Source organism: Mugil cephalus, chromosome 13, assembly GCF_022458985.1.
Source record: "Mugil cephalus isolate CIBA_MC_2020 chromosome 13, CIBA_Mcephalus_1.1, whole genome shotgun sequence".
NCBI lineage: Eukaryota > Metazoa > Chordata > Actinopteri > Mugiliformes > Mugilidae > Mugil > Mugil cephalus.
This window is the reverse complement of record NC_061782.1, coordinates 9,589,710-9,607,924: the sequence shown is the minus strand read 5'-3', so window position 1 is coordinate 9,607,924 and position 18,215 is coordinate 9,589,710. Positions and strand designations below refer to the sequence as shown.

Genomic DNA, 18,215 nt, shown 5'->3' with positions numbered 1-18,215 from the left:
GTGAGCCTGAAAAATTCATGAGACATGTGTAAAGGAAAGGGGGCTCTGAGATGACCAACAGCAATCATTCAAAGACCTTCTGCATGCGAAATGTGCGCGCAAGCAAAGTGCAAGTGGGTTTGCTAGCGATGCTTGACGGGGCGCCTCGGTGTAAAAGATGGCATCCCGGGGAGAGGCTCACTGTCTGTCCACACGGACCGTTATTAATCTGCGTGTCCATCCTCGCACTGTGCCACCTCTCACCGTCTCCCCCGTCTCTTCCATGGGTCTTTCCCAGGCGGCTCATGCATGCCAGGCAAACAGACGAAGCCAGGAATTGATCTCTGGCTCAGCGTTCACATTTTATCGTACCCTGTGACATCCACTAATCTCCCTAATACCAATCTGGTATCAAATAATGGACACAGTAGGGCTGCTTGCCAACTCAGGTGCGCTCTGAAGAGGTAATATTCCTCTGTGTCTCACCCATCTCCTTTTTATTTCCATAGCTTGCAGAGTCTGCATGCCGTTTCATGTGGATTACATCACAGCACAGCACGCAAACACACACACAGGAACACAGAAAAAGCTAAAGTACATTTGTGGGTTATTTGTAGATAATGAGGAATCATGTGCTCTTCTTTTGAGGAGTTAAAATACAGTTGAAACTCTTGTTTTGACCAGCTGAATTGGTCTTATGGAGTAATAATGTTATAAATGAAAACTTTTCTTTTAGTTTGGAAAATTCTCATCATTCCTTCATGTCTGTGTCACGATCCATGATGTCCAGACAAAGAAATTAAATGATTGTGACAAACACAACAAGAAATGGAAGACAAAGACGGGTACAATATACATGGAAGATCCAAAAGGCAACTGGGGTTGTAGATGAGAGGCCGTTTCTTCTTCTAACCCTAACCCTAACCCTAACTCTCCTTCTAAGCTGAAAGTTCTGATCAAAATAGCAAGCAAAGATATCCATTATTTTTGTGCAACTTAAGAAATCCATATTATTATTTTTTTCAACAAGATACATAGATGGAAACTTGGCTAACTAGTGCAGAGAAAATTAGTGAAATAAAAGGCAATGCATGGTAGAATAACCTTTTACTGTATAACTATGTAACACATGTTGTGTCGCTTCAGCTGCCGTGTTGTTTCAGAGGTTAGTTGTGCCACAGGTTATGCGCTCCTTTGTACCGCCACTTGTTTGTGTTAATTGTGGGCTTTTTACTGTTTTCTTCCTTTCGTCCGTGGAGGCTAAAGATGCTTTTTTTGCACGTGGGGTGACAAAGCAACTGTTAATGTAGCGGTTGTTTCAGCGTGCGACAGAAAATTCCTATAATTACCTTCAGTCCACTAACCGGCGTATTTATCATGGGAAAAAATGTGTAAAATACCTTAATGTTTTCTCTTGTACGTGGCTGTGGCTAAAAGCCCCTCATGCCTGACCCACGGACTGGGGAGAGCGAATCCCCCGAGGAGTTTGATGGATGTGATGGATCACACTGAGTCATATTGACAGACACACTTCACCAACTCTACTGCAGAGTGCAATTTATTCTAAAAAAGTGCTACACATATTGACTGTACCAAACAGGAGACCTGCTTTGCTGGCTCTACACACGAGATGTGAAATACCACCTATTTTTGCTGAAAGAAGATCCTACACCGGTGTACAGAGGAGGTATGAGAGTCTCAAGCATCTTATAATATCTGTCTTACACAGCTGACAGTCTGTTTTTGCAGATCGCTTTTCCTGTGCTCTGTGCTATCTTGACATCTGAGTGTTTTCTATGATTAATCCTTCCTATGTGCTGCATCGAACCAGACCTAACCTTTACAGCGCAGGCAGCACAAAATCATTTCATTCCCGTCCTGTGAGAGAGGTTGTCTCAAGGACTGAGTGTTCCCATGCTAGAAAGCTGTGCCAAGGCCTTTTGTGAATGGATTAGTTACTATTAAGCTGCGGGGCCTGATAAATTAGGATTTATAAAGATTATTACAAAATACTTATGCCCTTCTAATACTGGTGATTGAATTTGTGAATCATGCTGTATTACTGCTGTGGATTATGGAAAGGTATGCTGAATAGGCAGCGAGCGACGACTTATTGTGCTTTGTTTAACAACACAGACTGTATTGACGCCCTTGAAGTGACTGCGCTATCTAGTCCAGCCCCGGTAAGAGGAACCGTTTCCCCAAAGAAAACAACCATGACTGCTATCTTCAAAATATCCCTGCAACCTTAAGGCTTGAAGACAAATGGATGGTGTACGATTTTAATTGCCTACTAACACCCTCCAGTGTAAGAATCTAATTATCTCCGGTCCATCGTATCGGAGAAGCCTATAATTGTTTCAATATTATACAACCAAAGGGGCTGAAACAGCAGAATGGCCAGATAATGGCTTCTTAAACAAGTTTGCCTCTAAGAAAACATTCTTTTAAAAAAGACCAAGCTTCATCTTGTATTCATTTCCCCAAAGAGGAACTTGGCATCAGAGAGCAAGCGATTACTGACCAAGAGCACGCTCTTATACTTCATACACAAGGAACGATATTTTCTGCAAACACATAAATTTCTAATGCAAAGTCCCAAGCAGGCATACCTCTGTTGTTGTCGTCACTTTCTTCCTTGGCTGTAGATTTCGTAGACGGCGGTGTGTTATCTGCACACAAACAAAAACACATGGTGAATCAGTGACGTGAAAGCGACGAATCGTTATCACTCAACACAGTCAGGATGCAAAGGGAACGCCACGTTGAAACCGTTAAGTGAGTCGGTGTGACTGAAGATGACTTTTGATAAACTCATCGTAGCAGTGATTATTCTAATTCCAACATCCTGTCTCGGCTGACTGTGCAACAAAAGCCTGTGGGAGAACTCGATGGCTCTCACTCTGTTTTGTTTTATACCTGCCTGACACACACAAAAAAAATAAATAAAAAATTACTGTGCTGGGAGAGAAGAGAAGAATGTGAGGCTTTGAGACCGACTCCAGACCACGGCGTGGAACAAAAGCGCCATTCCATGTGAGAATGGCAGTCATTCGAACCTTTGAAAGGATTCCAGGCTGACTGATTCAAACTCTGGCTGATGGAGCAGAATAAAAGGCCAGTCCTTGGCACGGGCAGAGAAGCCCATCAAACAAGGCCAAACTGGACCAGAGTAGGGGCTGGCAAGATGATACAACAGTGCTAGGGGTTGTCTCACCCGTTGGCGTGATATGGTCTGATGCTATGTTATTATACAGTACGCAGTGTAAAATAGCTGGCGAGGAACGCAACAGAAAATGATATAGCTGGTCAGGACAAACTCCCAAATGCACTTCCTCCTGGGCCAAGTCTTTATGATTTAGCCATTACACATTGCACATTGTTTCACTCTGGAATATCACATTTTACAGTGCACTTATAAAACAGCCCTTTTATGCTCACCCAAAATGGAATCTCATTGAAAACACAGATGCGTGTAATTGGCAAATCACGGGGGTGACTGTGGGAGGAAAAACATTTTGATAGCACCCTGGGTTCTACATCTAAGGTAATATGAACACTTCCTTGGACAGACAGTAAAACTAACATCGGTCTCTGCTTAGCTGGTTGCACATGCACTATGAAGTTTTCAAGGAACCCGGTAGTTAGATGTGAACATCTTGCTCAAGTTGCCCTTGTATTCAGGAAAAAAAAGCGCATCAAATTCTTTTTAAGGGCTACTGTACCTTGCAGAAAACTGATATGAGCAAAAAATGTCTTATTTTTGTCTACCGGTGAGAGCAAAAAAACTCGTTGGACCTAATATTTCTGCTATTCAAACAATATATACAGCACTTCCATGAGGCTTTCTGTTTGTGGGATTGCTTATTCGGGACACCAGTGGGCTGTCAAATGTCAATAGTTTACCCTGATAAGCAGTATCTGGGAGTTTCAGGCCGTGCGCCGAGATGCTGTGGTGATAAACACATTACGCACTGATGGTTGTGTTTCTGCTATCACCTGGCGCCATGCTGCGGAGCGATGTCGCCTTGCTGTTTCTTTGTCACTTGTTTCTTTAGGTGGTTTGAAGGCATTGTGCCCGTAAGCCGGATGAAAAGGACGGTGTTGGGGGAATTAGCCGTGGATATAAGCTCTTGTAATGTACTGTACCTGACATCGAGTATTTTTAACTGCGATGAGTCAGGCTCGGGATTCAAGTTGTCACCAAAATGAATAAACATTCAATTTCATCTGCTGTGTAAGACTTAGCAAATCACTGTCACGAGCTGAGGCTACGCCACTCACTCAGCCTGTGTGTGCTTTAATGGAGGTGTTAAGGTGAATAGGCAACCATGAAATATCCTGTCACTCACCTCCCTTCGGCTGATCCTCTGTAACCTCCATGTCATTGTCTGGCAGAGGGGGGAAAATGACAGTGTGTCAAACCATGCTGTTTCATAATGTACAATACCACCAGTCATCATCACCATTATGACATTAGAGCACAATATTTTGATGCCACGCTGTTGGCGCTTGGAGATATTCCCCAGAATGGGACTGAAACTTGATCACGTTCATGCGTCCAAACCCTCGTTGAAACTCTTTCACCACCCCCTTTTTCATCACACCAGCCACCAGGCTCTGAATTTTTACCAACAACCCTGACCGACGTCCACCACCACCACCACCACTACTACCACCACCACCAGACGGCCTTGGATCTAGTTGAGTTATTACACCAAATTACTGAGTACGTGGGCATGTGTTTTTGGGAGGGTCACATTCATGAGACATTCTTTTTCAATTAAATCTATACTGGTAGGCTCAGCATAAATGACACAAAACCTCCTATTTCCTCAAATTACAAGGACTGCAAATTGCCATGGACGACTGCACCTTACACCCCTCCCCCTCCCCCCACCAAAAAAACCTTTGATTTCCTCTCTTCTTTTCTCTGTTACTCTATTGTGTGAGACAGACTGAGTGAAGTAGAGGTGTTTCTGGGTGGATGAGTTGAGCTGCACGGTGGGAGATGAGAAGGAGGCTTTGGATGCTGCTTCAGGAGGAACTGCACAGTGAGAGACGGAGGAGGGAGAAAGGAACTGTGGACACCCGCTCGTAGCTCTCAAACACACTCACATCAGCATTCCTCAAGATGTACATACAGTAAATGTGTGCTTGCCTTTTTTTTTTATATATGTGCATGGTGTGTGTGTCTGCATGCATGTGCAATGAAAGAAGGGAATACACAATAACTTGTGTGTACGGCTGCGCAGGAGTCTGTGAAACGATCGCACTGTGGTTAACAAGGAAAAGCGTGCGTTAGCTTTGATGAAAGGCTGTTGTCATCTGTTCAGCAGAAGTGTAACCATCAGAGCTCCCTGTGGATATGGCGACAAGCTTTTCTTTTGTATAACAGTGAATAAAAGGGTACAGTGCATTAATCTAACCCTGCTTGGGGAAACAAAGGAAGGCCCCTCTGATACAGTACAACAACAGAGCAGGAATGGAAACATGTGGCGCCTCAGCTACAGCCACATACTATAACATGAGCTCAACATTAGTGTCGACACAGGAAACGTGCGTGAGCCGTAGTGTGGAAAAAACAGATCCAAATTTAGACATGCAAAGTTTCATTCAAGATGGTTGAATATGTGTTTGGCAAACGCAGCCATTCATGTATCCAAGAATAAGATTACAGGATGTGTCTAAAAGTGAAAAATGTCCACCTATTAGTGCTTGTGTAAGGGTCACTGTTTAGTCTCAACCTTGTTTTTTTATATCTCGCATCAAACAATTGGCAACATAAACCTTTTTAACAGGCCCAAGCGCTTTCTGGCTGCATTGTGCTAAGCTAGGTTAAGCTAACTGTCTCCTGGCTCCAGTGTCAACAAAAAAAAAAGAAAGAAAAAAGGTGCTATCGATTCACTTATCTCACTCTTGGAAAGAAGCATCGACCTTTTCATTAAATTTTTGACAAGGAAGTGGAAGAGCTATACCTCTAGATTACCTTTTCACTCACATATCGGAATAGCTTTTCAGGAACGGTTTGGCTTTTTGAACCGGACGGCACCAGAGCCAATCGCAGCAACCATGTCTAGCCATTACTAAATGTGCTGGTATTTCCTGATGTGTGATTTATGCACAGACATGTGAACACGATGAGCTAACCCTCGAATCCCCATATCTGCAAACGTCGACTGAAAGACTATGTATTCCTGACGGTCACATCACTAACATACCGTGGTCTCCTCATTTCCCTGCCCCAGGGGGACGGACTTGTGAAACCGACACAGACTTCATTTTCGCCCCTCGCAGGGTTCCTGGAGCCCTTCATATCCTCCGTCAACAAATTACATGTGTGTGATAAAAGCCTGAGCATACCACAGCTTTACTTATTCCGAAGTAGTTGAGGGGTCGGGGGTGTTTATAATGGACGTCGGTGGTTAGGTGTATGTGTGTGGGTTGAGGGGCTTGCGAGTGTAGAGCGTACGAGGAGCCATGTAAATAAATGTCAATTGGAAAGTCGGTGAAACAGTTGGAGGGAACGCAGCCGGCCCTGCAGATCTGTGGGCTGTGTTAATATTGTCAGCACCGTGGCTGATTGAGGAGAAGAAGAGATGGAGCCCAGCTTGTGGGCAGCCACCCGGATCATATTAGTGGAGGAGTGTACCCAGAATCAATTTCAACACGCTTTTACTCTCTACAACCACAGCTGCCTGACTGCTTCCATGCTCACAAATAATACGAGCCAAGGCAAGCATGTGGTCAATCATGTCAACCAGAATATATAATAGAACAATGTGATATGATTAATTGCATTGATTGGACTCAGTATGTCAATCCTTAAGGCTTTGTATTTTATTTTTGCTAAAAATAAAACCATATGGAATCCTTTCAAATTTTTAAATTTCTGCATAAAAGTGAGATGTGTACTGTTTACGGCTTTTGGAGTTATGAATAGGTCATTATATCACTGGTTATGAGCTCAGTTGCTGAGGTGGGTAATGGATGTTGCACAGCGCTACAGAGATGAAAGCTGGTAGCCGGGTGCATGAGTTGGTTTGTGTGTTCGAGAGGCCTCTTTTGACGAAACTTAAACGCATGGAGTGCCCCTTGAGCTGGTTACAGCATAAAAAGACCTTTGTCTCCGCGCATGCGAGCACTCCCAGTGTTACTCATCAAACGGCCGCTCCATGGGTGAGTCTGCTTTAAAAACGGGCACATACCGGCGCAGAATTTGCAGATATCTGGTCAAATCTTTTTCGGTGGCGTTCAAAAACACCCCACTCGACATGGTGCAGCTCTCGGGTTTTATATGCGCGCGTGTCACGGCCGATGCGCCTGTGTATTTTAGTCAGCCCGGGCTATTTTTCAGTTTCCTCCCTCTGCAGAGGAGTAACTATATTTTGGCTCTATCACTGTGACAGCTTGTGGAAAGGCACATTGTAATAAAGTAATTTCCTGTATGCAAATGTCCTGTTTACACATTCCTGCTCCAGTCATTGTCACTTGACAGATTGCTTGAATATGAGGAAAGCGGCTATACAATGAAAAATGAGAGTAGTGAGACTTCAATAAAAAATCTATTCTACACAGTCTCAGCTCTTTGAAGCTGATGTCACAGGGAAGATGATCGGTTTCACATGACCACACGTGCGCATGCAGATTACGGAAATACCAAGGCCACCGTTCGCAACAGCTCCATCACAGCTCGCCGACAGAAGGAGAGCGAAGAAGCTCCCCCTCGTTGCGACGAGGAAGAACGACAGAAAGAGGAGGGGTGAGGTAATGGACGCGTGGGATGAAAACAAGGAGCCACATAAGTGAGAATAAGTGAGGAGAGGGGGGAGGGGAAAGAAATGGGGGGGAGGGCAAATGTGACATGGGGTTTTTTGAAAGTGAGAGGATGTTGCGTGAGACGGAGCGGTCTCATGCCTCCGTGTGATGCATTCGGTGTCACCACTGACTGTCTCTCTAGCAGCGAGGATGATGAGATGTTCGGAAAGTGCTCGGCACACCCGCAGAGCTAATTCACAGCCTCGGATTCACCACTGCCGTTCTGCTCAGGCTAAACGCAAGTCTTTTCACACAACGGGGTTATGCATTACCTACACGGCGCAATCACACAAATCAGATTTTCTTTCCTTGAAACGCACCCTTTGGCTACTTTTAAAAATCATCAACGTAGCGCAAGGCCATTTGGATTACACATGTGAATTCACTCCCTTCTGTGAGCGTCGAGTCTAAGTCATAAGTAATATGTGTTATCTTTCATTTTTTTTCTTATGGAACCTAACAGAGCTTTTGTTTTCATGGAGAATGTGTTAAATGCTTTGAACCTGCACATAAGGTGAGACAGTAGAAGAGATGTAGATGACGGTGGTGTGAAGGTTCCCGCTTCACTTCAGGCAATGAAAACGAATGGGAACATATTTATTTAACACTTTGTCTCCAAGAGATCCAATATCCTTCTTCATCCCACGCATATACATAGAGCAGTGATAAAGTTGACCCTGATCCAGGGGCCAAAGGACATGTGACAAGCGAGAGGCTGATGAGAAAAGCACTTGCGTGGCAGCAGATGCTGTGGGGCGCCCTGAATCGACCCCACGTTTCATCAAAAACCGACCTCTGCCTCGTTGCGTTTTAGCAAACAGCAGTTTTAAAAAATACATCTTCTAATAATGTGACCAGCAAAACTTTTCTCAGAGCCCTTTGTGAAACGCACACACAGACAAGCACGCTCACCGACTTTCACTCTGCTCCTTCCCCGTTCCCAGCCACGGAGAGATGCGGGGCATTTATCCACTGACAGCACTTTTAAATGGCAAGAGTGATAACTGGAGAACAACAGCTCCAGATTCTCATCTCAAAGCCCTAATATGATGAGACGGCTGCTGGGTGCACGGGGGCAGGCGGTATAATTAAGGTCTCTCCTCGGAATGTAATCTTTCAGGGAAGAGTCTGGGCGGGGAGCGGGAGAGATGACGGGAGTGCGGGGAGAACAAAACACTCTCCATCTGGGAGCAGCCAGATGAAGGCCTGAGAGCTGGTATTCCGTTGGGGAGGTGAGGAGGGAAAAGTGAAGTAAATGGGAGGTAATGCTAGGCCGGTGAAGCTAGCCAGCCTCTTTCAGCTCCCCAGCTATTCAACTCAATCCTCTGTGGAGCCGCCATCAGAGCTGGTGACTGCCCCTGGTCCCCGAAAAAAAACACAAAAACAAAAAAAAAAAAAAACAGATGATGGCATGAAAGGGGGGTGGGAATTGAGAAAGGGACAGAAAGGAGAGTGGGAGTGGAAGATAATGGATGTTTGTTTATTCCACACACACAGAATTGAGGAACGGTAACCAAGGGCTATCACTGGGTTGCTATGCATCGCAGAATCTTTTTAGTTTTCGTGGGAGAAATTTAGCGCAACGGATTGTTGTTGTAGTCACTCAAATCTGACATTAAAGTGTCATCAGAATGTCACGTGTCGTCATAGTGTTGCTTTCCAGGAACAAGATATCTTTGGCTGCAGATGTTTCCCACACTTGCTCCAGAAAAGAAAGCATCAACAAACGGTCATTTAGGTAGGTGGTGACATGACATATTATCCGAATCTCGTGATGGATCCTTGGAGAACACACCAGCGCCAACGCCCAACAGAGAAACCCACTCTAATGATATAATATTAATGAAATGCACTGAAGCCGATTGGAAAAGAAACCCCACGTACCTTGAAAAATTAAAGACATCTTCTTCTTGTAGATGGCAAAATCAGTCTCGAGGAAGACACAGAAAATGACCCGTGTGATCTGTAGAGGAAGGAGACAGAAGAGTAATTAAGGGAGGATTGTCGCTGCAAAAAGTTCTCAGTGGTGAATTACATGGCAGAGAAAGTAACTGGACAAATTTAGTCTGCCACAGCGGCGCAGTACACGAACACAGCCATTCAGAAATCGAATTCGTTACCCTCCTAATCGAGACCGTCCAAGCAATACCAGCTGCGACAAGTTTTAGAAAATATTACAGAACAGTACAGCATCACAATGAGCATTCTCGAATGGGTGACTCATATTGTACCTCTCCGTATTACACAGAGCAAGAGAAGTAATGGAGAACTACTAAGAAAAAAACTAAATTTATGGTTTTTACTTGACCTCTAAAACTATGGATACTATAATTAAATGCTTACAAGAAAAACAACATGGAATGAGTTCATTTGATATTATATCCTCGATTTAATGTCATAAAAGATTGTGGAAGGCTGTGTAACTAAAAAGCTTGGAAACAGAATAAATAATTTTCCCATTTTTCTGTCTCACTGTCATAAGAAACAGGACAGACAACAGAATTAAAATGTAAAATGTAGCACTATGGGAATCATTGCTAAAATAACGCAAAGAATAGTTGAATTTGCCAATGAACCCTTTTCAAAGTTGAGTTATTTGGATAATAAAAACCAAATCAATATTTTGTTTGACCACCAAGTCATAGGTCTTCAACAAGGGGTCCACAGAGGTACTGCAGGGCGGGTTGATTAGACATATATATTTTTTAATTTTCCCCCACAAAGTTAAATTTCTTAAATACGCATTAATGTGTCATTAATGAATCCAATACATTTCAGTAAAGGGATCAATGAAGACAGAAGATATCTTTCACTCAGCGCGTAAGCATCCTGTACACAACAGGCCCCACCCCTGTTGCTGGTGAGCCAATCATGAGGCCCTATATTACACTGTAATTCTGTCAGGTTCCCCACAGTTGGTTGAGGGCCTCTTCAGTCCCAAGATGAAATATTAGCAGAAGAGAAGCTGACAGTGCAGCTCACTTCCATCAGCCAACTACTGAGGGAAAAGCAACTGGTGTCCTTACAACATTTGGCTACGTTTAAAGTTAAATCCTAGAACTTTTATTTTAATTATTTAGCTATGTTTAAATAACAATAGTACAGTAGCTATGTTTAGCTTTAGTGTTATGTAGGTCTGTTTGTGTTTCCGGCAGTTGTACGGCCACCCTACTGCACATGTTTGAAATAAAAAGAATGAATATTTGAAACTGTGTATTATTTGAATAGATTAATATTGAATGCAAAATGATAACAATAATACTATATGTCTATAAATAGCACTAGGCCGAGTTTAATATAGAACACATATAGTAGGTAGGGGGTTCCTACTTAATCTCTTCATCAGTTAGTGGGTCCTTGGCCTGAAAAACGTTGAAGACCCCTGCACTAAGTTATTTGTTGAGCAGATGTTCTGAGCAACAACTATTCAGACCGTCTCAGCTGATTACGTCTACTTATGAAATCCCAAACCAACTCCATTATGTTCACACCAAGGTTTTGTTGGGGCCATGCAATCTGTTACAGCCGTCACATCTATCTGATAATGGTGAAGAAATGTTTAAATCATGTCAAAGCCTATTTGCCTTTCTTTCTTGTTTCTTTTTAGATTGGATTTCTAGTTTAACAACCATGCAGTTGTTTGCAGTAAACTTGACAATATCAAGTGAAGTGGGCTAAATGACAACGACGCCCCCGCCAGAGGTTAACAATGTCAAGAAAGAAGTAAAACTCTATAAAGTCTATACATTTCCAAAAAGGTGAAATCAGTTGTATTTTAGAGGCTTTTTGCACAACAACACATAAATAAGTCAGTGAGTGCTGATGATCAATGCCAGTCACACCTCTGGTTAGAAAGTTTGAAATCTAAGCAGAGAGTGAGGAAACACTCTGGATGACCTGTTTTTCTCATTATTTGCTCTCAGCCCTCGCCGACCACCAAAACTGTACTCTCTGCGCTTAATTTCTCCTCAGCTCCGGAAACCAATGGTGCATTATTTGAAAGGTGTTGCTTCGCACGCGGAGTAAGTGTTGCAGTTTTGGGACAGACAAGAAACCTTTTCATGTGTAAACCACAGAAATCCTCTCATTTTACGCCTGATGCAGCACAGCTCCAACCAGCATTGTGGGGGAACTGTGAAGCAGAGAGGTGCCTCCCTGTTTAATGAACAGAACCAACGTACGGTGGTGGACAAAAGTTTTCGGACACCCTGAAAATTTTACACAATCTTTATTAGTGGAAAAACCTTTTTATTGTGTTTCAGAATGTGTGGCACCATTAGACAGACACAAACAAATACAAATTATATATATTTAGTTTATTGCTTGCAAGAAAAAACTAAATTCTTGACAGTTTGTCAGTTCTCAACATTGTTTGTATCAAAGGCAGCAAATAACAGAGAATGTGTTCAAAACTGAACAAAAAATAAATAAACCATCAAATTAATATTCAGTACTCCTGCCATTAGCGCGCGATAGAGCACTAATCCTGGCTGGCATGTTCCCCACAAGAATTTCACACTGTTGAGGGCTTATCTTGTCACATTCTTCTTGAATTACTACTTTTAATTCTTCTAAATTCTTTGGTTTGTGCTTTGAAACAGGCCTTTTGATAATCCACCACAGATTTTCAATGGAACTCATGTCCGGGGGATTGAGTTGGCCACTGTAAGACCTGGATAATGTTGCTCCTGCAGCCAAGTTCTACTGGTCCTGGATGTGTGGCAAGGGGCAATGTCTGGTTGAAACATCCAGTTTCGACCTCGATGGAACAGAGCACGGGCAGGAGGGAGCATATGGGTTTGGCGAATGGCACAATATTTGTCAGAGTTCAATGTGTCATCACAGACAGTGAGATGACCAACACCAGCAGCGCTCATGCATCCCCAAACCATGACACTGCCTCCACCATTTTTGACTGTACCATACATGCTGGAGATAATGTTTCGCCTGGCCTTCTGCGTACCCTCACATTAGCAGGAGGAAGATAAAGCTGGAAACTGGACTCGTGTGACCACAGAATCTTCTTCCAATTCCCGACTGTCCGGTTCTTGTGAGCTTGGGGCCAACAACGCTGGGCTAACATCTGTGTCACTGATCAGAAGCTTCTTGACAGCCTTGTAGGACCTTAAGCCGTAATCATAGTCGACCACATACAGTGAGGGTGGAAAACTGGACACCAGGTTGGTTTTGACGACTGCTGCTAGAGCCCCTGTGATATCATTCGGCGTTTTTGTGGATCAGAATGTTGTCATTTCTTGCTGAAGAAACTCTTGGACCAAAGAGTGGATCCAACTGCTGAAGGACAGCATCCGCACATCCAGAAGAACTTTCAAATGTACTGGATTTATATAGACACGAAGCACGGCAGCAGAAAAATGCGTCTTTTAATAAAAAACACAGCCTTCATTAGTGGATCAATGGTACCAAAATGCCCTCAAATTTTCTTATGTATTTTAATGGAACCAAACAATTTTAAGCTTTTAATGGCTGTTTTAAGATTTGTTCAGTATTTTGTCTGTGACTGTACTAAAATAAATTGCACTTGAAGACCTAAGAGGGATTGTTAATGCAATATTTCATACATGCATGGGGTGTTGAAAACCTTTCTCCACCACTGTAGTTAAAACAAATATCTGAGGATGTGCTTACTAAATTGAATAGTTGAATTATTTTGACATTAACACATAAGAAGATGCCCAAAGTGGAGAAAATAATCACACGTGTTTAGGATGCATCACAAATATAGCAAATAATCACAAAATCACGGTTTTCTTAGTCTGCTCTGCTTTTCACAGTAAACAAGACGACTACTTTTGGTTTAATAAAATATAAAGCCATCCACTTGCCCGGTGCACACACTGTGTTAATGCGTCTAAAAAGAGTTGTACACAGAGCTTTTGCAAGATTGGAGCGGAGGAGGTCACCTCTTTCACTTTCACCCTTCTCCAGCGGAGTCTTAAATGTGCAGGCATCAGTCACAGTCACAGAGATGCATTACACACCACAGCAGCAGATAATCACTTGACTGAATAATGGCAGTTTTACACAACAGCCTTAATGGTAGCTATCCTCCCGCCATCCCCTAGCTATGCAGGAAAAGGATGTTCTGGAGGAATAAAAGGAGCTCAGCAGCTTTAGCCCCATTCCTGACCCTATCCAACACCAGGATCCAATTCAAAGAGGCACCCCTCTGGTGTTCATACAGCCATACTGTATATCTATTAATAGTTTATGATCAGTGCTTTGGAGTAAATGTTAGATCCTGCATGCGGGATCGTAACATTTTATTTTGGTGGATGTCTTAGGGGGCTTTGTTCATAAAATCTAGACTCCCTCTCTCAACTCCCGGCAGAAAGTAAAAAAAAAAGCTTAAGTCGCCTTTGAAGTCGTGCACTCGCTGACAAACAGAAAAAAAAATGACAATGCGCCGAGATAGTGCATACCACTGGGGGCTGGAAGGCCACAGGACAGCAGCTCCCCAGGAATTTCCATCACTCTTTTGTGGCGCTCCACTCTCAAACTGACTGCCTGCTGTGAAACAGGATGAATCATGAATTCAAGCTTCACATCACACAGAAAGGCCAGTAGACACGTAGATACCATTAAGGCTAGATTGCATTTGTACTATGCTGCTTTTGGTGTGATAAAGCAAGTGGAAACATTACTTGATATAGTTGTACCAATACCAAAAAGAAAAAAAAAAAATTAAACTGAAAATTTTAGTATCCATGGCATATGCTGTCTCTCCCTTACTGTCAATCTCTTTGTCGAGTTTCTGTTACAGCACGTCCACATTCTGCACAAGGCACGGACAAGCTCTTTTATTCCTCGGATCAAAAACACATCGGATGGTCTTTTGACAGATATCAGCCAGACCAGGATGGAACCAGAAAGGCAGGCACAGGTCGTTGGCCGATCAGTATCTGAACAAACACTGCTGGCCAAGAAATGAATCAAATCCAACGGAGAAGGTGAACTGTGACTATCTCTTTAGGAATTAAACACTTTGCACCTGAAATAGGCCCTTCTCTGAAAGTCAAATGTGTTTCCTGTGTGCAAACATACTGTACTATATGGCTATAGGACAAACATACTGAAACATACTTGTCTGTCCAATTAGGTTGAAAGTAGGCATCATTTAAATGGCCACAGTGGACCAGAAAACATTACTAAATACTTCACTTTACATTTTCAGTTGCGTAAAGAGTAAAGGGACGATACTTTTGTCCAAAGCTGTGAGGTGTGTATGTGTGTGTGTTGAGTGTGCACCCCACAGTTGCCAAGGTTAAAAAAGTTAATGGAAGACTAATTAGAAAGCTGGGATCACTGCATGCTAACCTGCCCAGTCATTACTCATCCCTGATTGGACGGCCTTAGTCAAAGGGTGAGCACAGAACGACTTGGTCCCCTGGTTAAATATGGGAGGGGTGATCGTATTGACAGAAATGTGTTCTGCACAATAAGGCACCAGACTGTGCGTTTGGCTTGACCCCTCGCTCTTTGAGCTGTGCTCGACAGAACTCAACGGTCCGTAAAAAATGATTAAACTGCTTTATTTCTAAATTTTGCACGATAATTAACTATTTAATTCTTGATAGATTAGGGAAAATGTGAAAAGTTGAGAGGAATCTGAGCAACTTGGCTGCGTTTCAACGGTGCAGCGAGGGCTAATTCACTTTTGTATTACACTGTAAAAGACATTAATAGATCATTAGATGCAGGGAGTATTTGTCAACACTAATGTTGTACTCTGAAATATGCAATGACGCAGGTTAAAGATCTAATTTCAGTTATTCCATTTAAATCCCCTGCAGAACACTTTGTTCTTCCGGCTTAATCAATTCTAAACCTATGGGTCTTTGTTGTAATTGAACGCTGAATACATGATAAGCAGAGACTAATTAAAATGATAATGCCAGCCATTCAACTTATGCATTTGTAACTCATCTGCAGAGAAACAAGGACTGGGAGAGGTTAGCTCTGTCAGCTGGTGGCAGACACATTCATGAGAGGCATGAAACGATATGAAATTGTCCTTTATTCACAGCTCTTGTTTCATGACAATCCGGAGGTGATTTTTAATTTGTGTGTATCTGCGGCTCATCGTGCTGGCGCGGGGCTCACCAGGTGCCCCAGACTCCTACTGGCTGGCTAACAGATGAGCTGTCATAGCTGGCCACCCATGCCCATAATTACATTGGGGGCACTGCCAGCAGAATCTGACGTGCGGAGTCCACACACGCACTTTTGCTACTTGCATTTCCTTCTTGATTCTGTCACAAACAATAATAGGGACAGGTTGCCCTGGCATGTTTGCTCCAGCTGGAGCCCGAACCCAAGGGAGACGAGTGTCTGTGTGTCCTGCGCCGCCTCGTTACGGAGGCAGCAGCTGATGCAGAATTCTGAATAGCTGCATCCAGATGGACGACAATGACGGGAGACTGACAGTATCATTATCGGCTGAAACAATTAATTCATTCACGCTATTTGCTCATGTTCTGGGTTGTAGTGACTAAACGCAAGCATGCACTGGATGGAAGGTAACCTGGGGAACGGACCCGTCACAGTAGCTGGGCAAATTGAACTGCACACAACGTACACGGAGAAACTAAATGCATATTGTGTTTGTTTTCATGACTAACTCACCTCTAACATGACACGTGTGACATATGACCGTTGTCTGTGATCATTGTTCGAGACAGATTGAATAATTCCCACGAATTATTCCCGAGCCAGAAATATCTCCCCGTAAAACACAGCCTCTGAGCTGCATCATCAAAGCCATAATCAGTGAGCACTCGTCTCCTTTGTTGTTGGGTGCGCGGGATTGGATGGAGGGTTCACTCTGTGGCAGGTGGACCATATCCAGGCTTTATTACTGACGTAATTACACGCAGCTGCGTCCCCCTCGATACCAGGAGACAGAGACTGCAGCTTGGTAAAATCAAAGGAAAACTCCGACATCTATAGTTGGAGCAGTGTAAACACCGAAACCCACATAAGCATTCTTATATCCTTACAGACCAGGACGGCACTAGTGTTACACCTCACACTCTGCTGCTTAAAATCTGCTTGTCACTGTGACATCCCTTGTGTCCTCTCCCTTTACCAAAACTAGAGATTAGGTTGCTGGCAGGCCTGTCAGCGGCAGCCTGGCACTGGCACGGATACTCGGATGAAGCTGTGGACGGCCCGTCCATTTGACTTTGATTGACCTCTCTGCTGAGAGAGCTCCAGCTCCACCTGCGGCAAGCCAGTGAATTATCATTTCAAAGAAGTGCCCAGGAAAGGTTATCCCTTTGAACAAAACGCCTCCATCCATACATCAAAGGACAGGGCTGACATTGGGCTTTGAGGAGGCTGGTTAGGACCAAAGCCTGGAAGAAAGTGCTGAGCTCAAATTCCTACCCCCCCCCCCCCCCCCCCCCCCCCCCCCCAAGCCAGTCGACATTAGATGTCCACTACATCATGATGAGGGCCATAGGATGGTCAATGGACCCAGCTTAATATTTCAAAACAGACTACAGATTTTGATAAATGCTTATGTACACAATTGTGCATGAGTGCTCGGCACAGTGTGACTAAATAGAAGAGATAATATTCTGGAAAGCTGCCTGGTTATTTCATCAGTGTAAAACATCACCAGGCTGCTTATAAGGCCGCGTGCAGCGCAGAATATAAAACATTTGGACAAGAAAATGCTGTCTTGCCAGATTTCGGAAAATTCCACAAGATAATATATCAGCAATTTGTATGTTAATTCAACAAATGCTGCATGTGCCTCACATATTTTACACATTAGAGCTGAACAAATAGTTCCTACTGTATTATTCAAGCGTCTTGCTGCATGCAACTGTAGACGAAAACTGGAATACGGCGCGCTTGAGGCGTCTGGAATTTTAGCTCGCATTTTCAAAAAAATTGTTCTCTCAAACCGAAAGAGACAGCATTTGACTTTCACAGGCTTTGAGCTGCTCCTGCCAGCACCCGTCGCCAGCGGCACAAATTCTATGCTATCTCATTCAGGAAAAAAAAAAAAAAAAAAAAAAAAGGCCAGACATGATTTCATCAGGAAAAGCTGTGTGTTTTATTTCATGTTCTTAAATATGTAATATTTTTGAAAGAGAGGGACAGGTTTTAAGGATCTTAAATTCCCCAGAATATCTGCCAGCAATCGTTGAAAGTTTCTCAGGCGACTGCTTTAACTCTGTAAAGCTTTGTATCGCCAAACTGAAGAAAAATGCGAGTAACTCCCGAGGGAACAGTGACTGACATCGCCTGACAGCAGCTAAATGTTCAGTACATAACAAGTGACAGTAATGAAAATCCTTCCCCACCAACAAGACGACCCCGAAGTAATTACCCCTTGGAGGGGATCTGAGGGACAAGTCAGTCCTGCCAGAGCTTTCAGGTCCACA

General features: G+C 43.4%; 1 protein-coding gene across 3 annotated transcripts in view; it reads right to left on the bottom strand.

The window, feature by feature from the left end:
• Positions 1–18,215, bottom strand: part of macrod2 (mono-ADP ribosylhydrolase 2) — a 396,798-nt gene that overhangs the window by 27,185 nt on the left and 351,398 nt on the right. For all 3 annotated transcript variants that reach the window (XM_047602588.1, XM_047602589.1, XM_047602587.1), the window contains exons 9-11: positions 9,682–9,760; positions 4,332–4,370; positions 2,592–2,651 (exon numbers count right to left, since the gene is read on the bottom strand). In XM_047602588.1, coding sequence (XP_047458544.1) covers positions 2,592–2,651; positions 4,332–4,370; positions 9,682–9,760 — 178 coding nt within the window. The remainder of the gene's footprint in view (positions 1–2,591; positions 2,652–4,331; positions 4,371–9,681; positions 9,761–18,215) is intronic.